General features: G+C 35.1%; 1 protein-coding gene across 1 annotated transcript in view; it reads right to left on the bottom strand.

Moving 5' to 3' along the window:
* The window catches only part of LOC110263292, a 5,357-nt gene continuing 4,063 nt past the window's right edge, over positions 11,189-12,482 (bottom strand). Inside the window, exon 3 of the mRNA XM_021104406.1 lies at positions 11,189-11,331. Coding sequence (XP_020960065.1) covers positions 11,322-11,331 — 10 coding nt within the window. The 3' untranslated portion in view covers positions 11,189-11,321. The remainder of the gene's footprint in view (positions 11,332-12,482) is intronic.

The following is a 12,482-nucleotide window of genomic DNA, read 5'->3' as shown; positions in this document are numbered from 1 at the left end:
ACTCATCCTGCGAGGCTATGCTATATAGCGAGTAAACAGCTGAGAGGATAATGTTCGGGTTAGCTACCAGATGTGTCGGGTTCTGGCAGGTAACCGACATGTGAGCTCTTGGCCAGTAGGACAGGCATACATCATATGCATATGTTTGACTTGTATGGGTTTGTCTATTTGTTTTAGATTGCTAAATCATATATGCTATGTTACCTGATTATATGCTATTTGTTCTACTTGTACCTTAATTGTGTATTACTTGTCTGTATTGCTTGTGTTTGTACAATTGAGAGGTCCCTCATGCTGGTGTCGGTTGATGCTGAGGGCTGTTGATGATCGGACTTTTGACGGTTTAGAAATTCACAAATGAATTCTCGTTGCAAGTATAGTTTCTAAACCAACAAATAATCCTTTCATACAAAAGATTTTGTTTGTCACTAGAACAAACCCCTAAAATTATAAACCGAAGTATTTAAACATCGGGTTGTTCTCCCTAGGAATTGCAACAAAGTGTTTTTGTTATTGGTTATGAGGTATTGTTTGGGGTTTTTGGAATAATAGACAAGAAATATAAATGGCAAAGGAAATAAACTAACAACTAACAAAGCTCTTGGCAAGGTATGAGAACTAGAAGTCCTATCCTAGTTATCATTCTCAATTGTGACCACAAATTGTCCATTGCTACCACTTAGTTAACCTCTAACCATGGAGAAAAGTCAAGTGGATGAATTAACTTGATTCCACAAGTCCTAGCCAACTCCCAAGGGAAAGACTAGCTTTATTGGTATCCAAATTAATTAGCAACTTCTAATTATCAATCAACAAAGGAATTAGATAACTCAAGCGTCACTAATTACTCCACCTAGGCCAAGAGGAACAAAATCTACACTAAAATCCAACCAAGCATTTCATCAAACACTTGTAAGGCATAAAAGGAAAGCAAAGTAAATTGATAACAACAATGAAATCTAACAACTACTTATTGCAAGGAATTAATAACAACAATCAAAAGAAACATAATTATTATGAATTACCTCATATTGAATTGAAAGAAAATGGAAGGAACAAGAGTAGATCTACAACAAAATATAAAAGCAACATAAAGGAAATTACAACAAAAGAATAGAGGAATCATGAATGTAACAACATAGAATTGAGAGGTAGAAGAAGAAGAAAGCATGAATTGAAACCTAGATCTAGATTATTGAACAATACCTAATCCTAATTCTAATCCTAGAGAGAAGTGAGAGCTTCTCACTCTAAAACTAACTTTCCCTCCAAAACTAACCTAAAATAAACTAATGATCAAAAGTATGTTGATTCCCCTTCAATCCTTAGCTTAAATAGCATCAGAAATGAGTTGGATTGGGCCCACAAGGCTTTTAAAATCGCTGGCCACGTGTTTGACTAAGTGAAGCATGTGCACCCATCGGTGCATACGCGTACCGTGCGCGTGCGCGCTCCTATCCGCAATGTAACTATGGAAAATCTTATATCGTTTCGAAGCCCCGGATATTAGCTTTCCAATGCAACTGGAACCGCATAATTTGGACCTCTGTAGCTCAAGTTATGGTCGATTAAGTGCGAAGAGGTCGGCTTGACAGCTTTTGGTGATTCCTTCATTTCTTCATGAGTTCTCCATTTATACATGCTTTTCCTTCATTCCCTTGATCCAATCTTTGCCTCCTAAATCTAAAATCACTTAACAAACATATCAAGGCATCTAATGGAATTAAGGTGAATTAAACTTAGCTATTTTGAGTCCTAAAAGTATGTTTTCACTCTTAAGCACAATTGAAGGAGAAGTTATAAAACCATGCTATTTCATTGAATAAATGTGAGGAAAGATTATCAAAATGCTCTAAATTCATCACAAGATAAACCCTACAAATCGGGTTTATTAGTTGTTCTTGTTGAAATGAAATGATGAGATAACTGATTAACAATGATGAATACTGAAAGAGATTATTTGAGTTTCCTGGGTAGATGCAGTGAAGTGATTTCACTTGCTCCAGGTAAAAATGTGAAGTATTGATATATAATCACTGAGTCAAATTAGCTGGTGCTGGTTTTGGTCATGGTTCTGCAATGAATTGGAAGTTAAAAAGTTTGGAAGTTGGGAAAGATGATAAATTGAAATAGACTTAGTATCCCCTAAGATAGTTGCCTAAGCTATGGATTAGTGAGAACTTAGGGTGGATAATTGATGAAAGGGAGATTAGGATGCTTAATGAGTTCTTATTATAATGCATTGTATTTATTTGTCACTTTTACCCTACTAGAAACCCATGGGTCGGGGGTTCTCATTCCGTATATATCTCTTATTTTTCAGATGCAGGTCCAGGTGCTCAGCAATGAGATGTGGTTCATCTGAGAGATGGCGAAGACCTTTGTATTCCTTCCTTTATATTTTGCTTAGAATCTCTCCACCTTTATTTTGAAAAACTTATATTTTGTATTGATCTCCATTGGAACTTGCCTGTAGAGGCCTTTATGTATCATTTGGGAGAGATTAGGAGATATTGTTATCAACTACTTTTATTACTGTACCCTAGTAGGCCTAAACTTCGCAGGTTGTGACTACTGGCTATTATATTCATGTCTATATACATATATGTACCTTGTCTTTATTCTGTTCTTCCTTATTGTTATACCATATCTTGATTCTCTATTCGAATACGTTTTATCTTCTTTTCTTCGATACTAGAGTGTTTCGATCACGATTTTATTTTGCTCCTTTTTAGGCTTCTCGTTAAATAACTCCTTTCAATCATATAGATATATATGTATTTTAATCTACCTTGTGTGTCATACCACCTTACTATCATTGACTTATAACTCGAGTATAAGAATTTGAATATTAGAGTGTTACATTGCCAATATCTCCACTTGCATAGATAGGTCTGTTAGTGTAGACTGGCACGAGAGCCTCACCTAGTGTCCATACTGGGCGACTACCTGATCCATGGGAGAAAGTGGAGGCTAAGGCTCTGGAGGTGCAGCTGCCTCAAGTGGAGGCTCAGGGACATTCACACTATCTGGGTCGGGCTCAAGTCAAGCCTTATGCGTTGGATGAGTAGGAAACGTGTGTGTAGGTCTGTCTGGATGTAACCATGACATAGGAAAGTCGTACGACATATCTGGGTCAAAATCTAGACTATCTAAGGGTGCATGAATGGTCTGTTACATAGTATATAAAATCTAACACGAGGTATCACATGGATAAAATAACTCCCAAAAATAGGATCCTTTTAAACAAATGGTTCGTACATCTCATAGAACACGAAGCCCGTCTCCATCTGTGGGGGAAAAAAGGATAAGGGGTGAGAACTTGGGAATTCTCAATAAGGGTTTCACACAACATAATTTCCTTTACCTTTGTTGATGTTAACACTTTATTTTCTCTCAGTTCTAACCAAACTCATTCGATTCACCACATTAGACAACTTAACGAATATCATAAAGTCTTAAATAAAAATAAACAAACACATTCATACACTCAACAATAACATCAAATGATTTATGCGACAAATAAATATAATGCATATCTATTCCTATACAAGCCGTGAGCTCACGTGTCGGTTTGTTGCCCGATACCCGACAATGGTCCTGAGATAGGTGTTACGTACCGCCGTTCCTACCTCAGTCAATGTCCCCTCCATGAGCGTTATATATCGCCGTCCTCATGAGGAATCTTCTTTCCGGTCTCAAGTGGGCGTTACGTATCGCCGTTTCCACTAAGCCTTATGCACAATATCTCAAGTGAACATTACGTATCACCATTACCACAAGATTATACTCAATATCATGTTCTTTAATTCAAATTATTCAATCTTCCTCAATCTTTTCTTTAATATTTATTACTCAAACCGTTAAACCTTATTCCTAAATTCCTTAAACTTTAAATTTTAGACTTTAAACCTTAAATTTTAGACTTTAATCATTCCTTCTTTCATCTTTAATCTTCAGTTTCACCTTATAAACAACATTAAAATAAACTTAAATCAACCTTTTGCTAAGACATCTTAGACTCGACTAAAGCATTCTTGAGAAATATAATTCTTTTTTTTCAAGCTTGTATACAACAAATAATCAACCTCAAACAAGCAATTAAACATACATTTTCAGTCATCAAACATCGAATTCATAAATTACATAGCTAAAATACAATTCACACAAATTAATTTAATTAAACATTTACCTTATTTTAAGTTCAAAACCGGTTTTCTTTTTGGAACTTTTAACACCAATTTTTTTACCTAGTTTTCAATTAAAATAATCAAGAAAAATCAAGTTTTCTCCGTGCATTACTTCAAGGCCGAAACTATTAACGAGAAAAGAAAGAAAAAAATAATCCTACCTCAAATTCCTTCAAAAAAAAATTGGTATGATATTGAAGAGAAGAATGAGAGAAACACTTTAATCGGTTTGGAATTTTGGTGGGAGTTTTTGTTGTGAAGTTAGCCAAGGCTAAAGTAACCATGAAGTTCCTGTTTAAAATTTTCTCTCTCGTTCTCTCTTTACTTTTGTGGGATGAAATGAAAATATAAGGAGGAGGTGGCTTTAATGAAATGAAGCCATGGCAAATTAAGGTTACAAAGATGGATTATATTATTAAAATATTATTTGGTAGATAATTACTAAAGTTAGATATATTAGATCACGTGTATTTATTTGATCAAAGTAAATATATGAGTTACTAATATATTTAATACTAAAAACATAATTATCTTGGCCATGAAAGATTTATTAGAGTGCCTTAGCATAGCTAAGTTCATCGGAGTGTCGGCCTTAATCCGTATCGGTAGATTTTGAGCTCGATTATTATATTAATAAACATATCTCAGCTTGTACTAAACCAGGTAAAATAATAACATATTAATAATATTATATTATATTATTATTAGTTGAGATGCCTGCTTTACTATACTTTTAGTAAAAATTGTTTCGTCGCAAAATCAGGTTGTTACACTCTACACTTAAAGAAAATTGTCCTCAAAATTCAGCTACCTATAAAAAGATTAGGATAGTCTGACTGCATTGTACTCTCTAATTCCCAAGTATATTCCTCTAGTCCTTCTTTTTCCCAAGCCACATTGAGTAAAGGAACTATCTTGCGTCTCAACTGTTTATCGCTTCTTTCTATAATCCTTATCGGTGATGCTGGGTAAGTAAAGTCACTTCTTAGCTATACTATTTCCGGTTGCAATACATGACTCTCATCGGTTATAATTTTTAAGTTGAGAAACATGAAAGACATCATGAAGGTTTGACAAATAGTGAGGAAGAGCGATTTGATATGCCACTAGATCGACTCTTTTAAGAATTTGGAAGGGGCCTAAGTATCAATGGTTAAGTTTTAGTCCTAATGGCTCGACCTACTCCTGTGGTAAGGGTTACTTTTAGAAAATTGTGGTCACCTTCCCCAAACTCTAAAGGTCTATGTCTATTATCATCATAGCTCTTTTGATGACTTTGAACTACTAAAATTATCACAAATTACCTTAATTTGTTTAGTCATTTCCTGAATCAATTCTGGGCCTAAGATAGTGGTTTCTCCCCCCTTCGTACCAACACAATAATGACTGACATTTCCTCCCGTATAAAGCTTCGTACGGAGCGATCCTGATACTCTATTGATAACTATTATTGTAAGCGAATTTTATCAGCGGTAGAGACCTATCCCAACTGTCTTCATGTTCCATTATACAAGATCATAACATATCTTCTAGAGTTCAGATAGTCTGTTCTGATTGCCCATCAGTTTGCGAATGATATGCTATTCTCATATGTAACTCTGTACCAAATCCCTTTTGAAAGGCTCCCCAAAATCTAGAAGTGAACCTCAGATCTCGATTAGACACAATAGTGGAAGGTACCCCGTGTAGTCGCACTATCTCTCGAATATACAGTCAGGCAAGTCTTTACAGTGTATAATCCACCCGAATTGGAAGAAAATGAGCTGATTTTGTTAATCTATCCATAATGACCCATATTCCATTGTGTCTTGTAGACATTCTGGGTAACCCTGTGATGAAATCTATCGTAATTTCTTCTCATTTCCACTATAGTATTTGGAGAGGTTGTAGAGTTTTCGAAGGCTTCAGATGTTCCACCTTTATTCTCTGATAGGTAAGGCATTTTGATACAAAAATAGCTACATCCTTCTTCATTCCCGGCCACCAAAATATTTGCTTAAGATCTTGATACATTTTTGTAACCCCACGATGCATAGAGAATCTAATTTGATGAGCTTCTACTAGTATCCTTTGTCACAAGTTTTTCGTATTTGGTATACCTATCCTGCCTTTATACCTCTACAATTCTTCCTTATCCTGGCATACGTCCCCTTGTCTTTTCTCCCTCAGACATGTCAACAGAGCCATTATTTCTAAATCTTGAGCTTGTGCTTACTGAATGGCAGTCTTGAAGTCATGATATATGCAACTGCGCCAAACAAAGTCAATATGGTGTCTCTTTCATTCCTTGTTTAAGATTTTCGAATTCCTTAACTAATTCCTCTTCTTTTATCATCATCCATGAGATACTCAAACTCTTTCTACTCAAAGCATTATCTACTACATTCGCCTTTTCGGGGTGGTAACTCAACTTGAAATCGTAATCCTTTAAAAACTTCATCCACCTACGTTGCCTCATATTAATATTTCTTTTTATCAAAGATGTATTTCAAACTCTTATGATCAGAAAAGACCTCAAATTAAACATCGTATAAGTAATGCCTCCATATCTTAAGACCAAATATAACTGTAGCTAATTCTAGGTCATGGGTTAGGTAGTTTTGATGAGCAAAAAATTAATGTGCTTAGATATTGGTAACTGCACCAAATCTTTTAAGTAATGCCACAATGAGCGGATATCGTTCCCATGAGGATCAACGGATTGAGGCAAGCAGCATCTTAAATCTCTAATTAGATTAGTCAAACCTTGGTAAAAGTATTGTGGATCTTAAATTAGAAGCAAGAACAGTGAAGAAGAGAATGAGAGAATGCTTGATGAAGTTGGAAGAAAATCAATGAATGAGTATGTTGAAGGCCTCAGAGAAGTTTGATTCTCGGAAGAATAATGCTTATGATTTCTTATTTTAACTCATGCAAAAATCTTTTCATAGCAAATCATTTGTAATCAAATTCCAATTCCTTGGTAATTTAATTTTTCTTAACCCAATTAATTGCCAATCTCTTGGTCAACTAATTAAGAGAAGAGGTGAAGAACGGTTTCGATTTTAAGCCACACAATATTTAAAAACTATCCCTAGTTGAATTATATGTCATGTATTCAAAACTAGTTCTAAATAATTAAAGATTATAAGATGAATTTCAAGTTAATTCCGAAATTAATTTTTCGAAAGTAATAATAGAATCCAAAGATAGAATCATAATATTTTCCAATACTTCAAACTATTGGCGATGAAGAACAAAACTCAATCTTGAAAAAGTAAAGAAGCATGAATTAAAATAAAGAAAACACTCACATTATAAATCCATACACCAAATAGAGCTCCTAATAACCTTTAACAATGGAGGTTTACTGACTCATGATAATGAAGAAAACTAAAGAAAAGAGAGAGATGCACATATGGTGATTCTGGATCCTCCATATTATCTCTCTTGTGAACCTTGTTCACTTATTTATATCCTAAGTTCTATCTAAAATTCAAATTCAAAACTAACCCTAATATTATCTTTAGGAATGATAATATAACTACCTACTTGAATTCAAATCAAATCTTAACAATAATTCAAATCTAATATAGAAATAAATTCTAACAACCAAATCTTTATCTTTTTAGAAAGAATTAATACTAACTAATATCTTGAATCTTGAATCTTCATATGAGATCAAGGCTTCTGATGAATGCATTATTAGAGTTGGGCCTTGGAAAATATTATATTCTGGGAGTTTTGAATCTTGGAGTGTTGGGTGTTGGCCTAATTGAGCTTCCAGTGACAAGGAAGCGCTGGGCTTGCTTCTTTCTATTTGGTTGTTGGCCTATTCATGCCAAAGAAGCACCAAGATTTGGTAAGGAGATGTCGGGCTTTGATGAGGGAGCCAGGTAGCGAGGGAATCCGAGCATTGGTGAGGGGAGCCAGGCAGTGGTGGTTGGATGCTAGGCACCCAGTTTTGATGTTTTGGGTCTGGTTGTGCCTCTTTTGGACTGTATTTGTGTTTTCTTGTTTAAAAAAGCTTTAATTCTTGATTACTTAGAGAACAAAAACTCCTTAAAACACAATAAAACTAAAAGAACTCTAAATTCTTGATTAATTTTGAAATTCCACTAGAAAACATAAGAATTTTGATTAAAATCTAAGAAAAATAATGAAAAAGAAACCTAAAAACTACTAAAGATGATAGGCATCAAGTTTCTTTCATGAGGCCTCAACTGTCGCAAAGTATATGCCACCACTTTTTCTGTTCTGCATCAATACACATCTCAATCCCTTCAGAGAAGCATCACAATATTTGAAAGGTTCTTGCAAATCTAGCAAAACTAGAACTAACGCTGTAGTCAACTTTTCTTTCAAGGTCTCAAAATTCCTTTTACACTCAGTCGTACAGACAAAAGGAACTTCCTTTCTTGTAAGATAAGTCAAAGGTAACGTTGTCTTGAAAATTCCCTGATAAATCCTTTGTAATATCCGGCTAATCCAAGAAAATTTCAAACTTCTATAACAGTCGTAGGTCGTTCCTATTGCAACACAGCTTCAACTTTTGAAAGATCCACTACTATACCTCTTTGCTTCACAACATGTCATAGAAATGTTACTTCTATTACCCAAAATTTACACTTCGACAGTTTTGCATATAACTTCTATTTCCTTAATATCTTAGTACAATCCTCAAGTGTTCCTCATGTTCTCTTTCCGTCTTGGAGTAAATGAGAATGTAATCTATAAAGACCACTACAAATTGGTCTAGATAGGGACAAAAAATGCGATTGATATAATCCATGAATATTATAGGAGCATTAGTTAGCCCAAAGGATATAACTGTATACTCATAATGACTGTACCTAGTCCTAAAAGCAGTCTTGAGTATGTCCGATTCTGTTACCTAAATCCGATGATAACCCGACTGTAAGTCTATTTTCAAAAATACCATAGCTTCCCTTAATTGATCCATCAAATCATCAATTTAGTCATAGAATAATATCTAACCCACATAAAGGCAGACAAATCAAATCATGTATAAAAGTTCTACCCTTAATGTCGAAAGACACGTGTCGACACACCAAATTGGTTTAAGCATTTTGCGATGTAGGTGTGTGAATAATTAAATTATATTTTAACTTAGAAAAGTCTAATCCCAATCTACGCGCAAAATTTATTGATGTAAAAGAATGCGTAGCACCCAAATCATACAGTACAATTAGAAGTTGAGTCTTGACACAGCACTCACCTTGGATCAGGGTGTCCGAACGTGTAGCATCATCAACCATCATAGCAAAAATCCGTCCTTCTTGCTGGCGCCTGATGCTTCCTGTGCAAGTCTTTTTGCATAATTTTTGGCCAAATGCCCAGGTTTACCACAATAAAAATAAACATTCATTCTTTGTTGACAATGTCTATTGTCATGACTCCTCCCACACTAGCCACATACAGGACTTGACTGAGCCGCTTGTGGTTGTTTGCCAGTATCTTGCCTTGGCTTGTCACTATTTCCGCTATTAGGACGAGCAAAAACATTACCACCTTGTTGGTTTCAATGTTGTGGTGGTCCAGTTGACTTAAAATTCCTTCTTTAAGTGGTCATATATCTATTAAAACTCATTGGAGGTAATTCTTGTCGGTTCATCCTTGCGGATGCTTCCTTTCGTGCACAATCTTCTATCCGTAGGCTCTTAGTAACCAATTCAACAAAGTTTTGTATTTCCATCGGAACCACAGTGTTCATCAAATCTTCACGAAGTCCTTCTTCAAATTTCAGGCACTTCCATTCTTCAAGCTCTACCGGGGTTCCTTGAAAGATTCTGGAGAAATGAAACAAGTCTTCAAATTTGCACGTATATTCTGCCACTAATATACTTCCTTGCTTTAGCTGCATCAATTCCATTTCCTTAGCATCTTGCATTATTCGTGGGAAGTATTTCTTATAGAACTTAGTTTTAAATACAGTCCATGAGATCTCTGCATCCTCTTATTGCAATAGACTCTGAATTCCTTGCCACCAGCATTGGGCATTGCCTTCTAACATATAAGATGCAAATTTCACATATTGCCCTTCCAGTACATGCTAGGCCTACAACGAGCTTTTTATACTGCGGAACCAATTACCAGCTTCAGTTGCAATAATTGTTCCTTTAAACTGAGGCAAATTCACTTTTAAAAAAGCAACCGTAGATATAGGCCTATCATAACCAACCAGATCAGCTTCATTGTCACCATTGTTATTCCCATTTTGTTCTCCCAAATGGTCAACTGTACTGGTAGTAACAGTCGCCGTTTCACGCACAGTCTCAGCCATGGTATTCATCGTAGCCATGAAAGTGTCCGTATCCAGTACAAGAACGTCACTGGGACATTACAAGAAAAATGAGGAGTACCGTTGGATTTACCGATTAAATGCATCTGACGATATAAACGATGCGGAAAGATGTTTACCGAAGGATTTTTTTTTCCCATGCGTGCAAGAAGCTTGTTGTACCTCTCTTTAGACTGCTGAGCTTGTTGGTGAAGCTCCTATGTGAGCTTCTACTCCTGCTCTCCCAAATGAACGACTTCTTCGAGATTGGCAGGACTAGTGGCAGAGGCAGAGGCAGATGAAGCCGCCAATATGGAGGTGCGGAGGCTGCTGGCGAAGAATGACCCAAACCCATATATGCGATTCTTGTAGAGCTCAGAGGCAGAGTCTCCCAAACCCTATCAAAGGCAGATGAAACCATCGCTCTCTGGTTTTAGTAGGAATCTTCGTGTAGCTTGGCCATGGATTGTCATACATGGACTTAATCACATTGGAGATCTCCTGTGCACATGCATTGTTGTTTGGTGCAAACCTATCAATAAAAAACTTAAGATTAGCAAACACAAAATTTTACAAATTTAAAATAGATTGTGGATAAAAAAACATTAAAATAGTACTGCACCGACATGACATCAGGCCAAATCGTCATTCATATAACAGGCGGTGGTAGAGGGGCATCTAGCTGGGAGGCATTAGAGGATTCTAGCACCGTTGTCTCTGTCGCTAGAGTTGGAAGGGCATATCAGAAGGAGCCACGTAGTTGGGTTCGGGACCATGATGAACTGCTGGTCCGATGGACCCGCCTATGATGTCACAGGGGTCGACAGGGTAGTCGGGACAGAGGACGATGACTAAGAAGTCCTGGGGTACCAATTAACATTAATCAACATATACAACACAAATCCTTCAATATTTATATTATTTCAAAAAAATTTGACATAACCTCCCCTAAAATTGGACATATATCCACCTTTGTAGTTCTCACAATTTCAGCCAACCTCAATCCATCACATTAGTCAAAACTCAATTAAATTCACCAAATCTAAAGATATTAATACACATACAAAAGACAACATTAATTTATAGTGAATTTGTGAAAAAGTAAAGTTTTAAAGTGTGATATGTAGTGATTGAAAGTAAGTTCACAAACAAACCAATGTGGCATTAGGAAACGTTAGAAGTTGAAGTTTGGGAAGTTGAAGCTCTGAAGTTAGTACGAGATCAGTGTGCCGACGTTAAGCACGTCGTTTTAACCCCAACCTATTTTATAACCTTTTTCCGCCTTGCTTTATCATTGCATGTTTGAACCATGTCATCTTTTGCATCAAGCTTGCCTTATAACCTCTGTTTTGCAATCACACTCCTACCCTTATATATATATATATATGAGTGCTAAGGTTCTATGCTTTCTCCATAAAGTTTTAAAACCATGTAATAATTTCTATAATAAGCTAATTTTCAAGGAGGAAAATTTTTATAAGTGGGGTAGATGTAAGACCCCAAATTTTTGAAAATTAAATAGTAAGTTATTTTTAATTCATTATGTTTGTCAATATTTTTATTTCAAGAAAATTAATTACCTAAAAATAATTAAATTATATTTTATGATACTTCAAGTTTAAAATATATTTGTATCTATAAAATTTTCTAAATAATTGAGTATTTTCATATTTAAAATTTAAAATTTTAATAATTGAAAATAATGAGAATTTTATTCCATTTAAATTGAATAATTGAAGGTTTTGATTAATTTTATGAATTTAAAAAAATTATTTATTTATTTCTAATTTTAAATTAGAGCACTTAATTAAATTTAATTTGTAAGTTAAAAAGATAAATAGTATTCTTAAAGTTAATTATATTGGATTAAATTTGGTTTTAAATTAATACTCTATCCAAACCCTAATTTCCAAATCAAAACACTAATTTCACCCTAATTCTCAAATTGGAATCCATAACCCTAAACCCCATTTTCCTTCCATCAGCAAACAAAAGCTCCACACATAAGCACC

The sequence above is a fragment of the Arachis ipaensis genome, chromosome B06 (assembly GCF_000816755.2).
Source record: "Arachis ipaensis cultivar K30076 chromosome B06, Araip1.1, whole genome shotgun sequence".
Taxonomy (NCBI): domain Eukaryota; kingdom Viridiplantae; phylum Streptophyta; class Magnoliopsida; order Fabales; family Fabaceae; genus Arachis; species Arachis ipaensis.
This window is presented reverse-complemented; position numbering and strand designations above follow the sequence as displayed.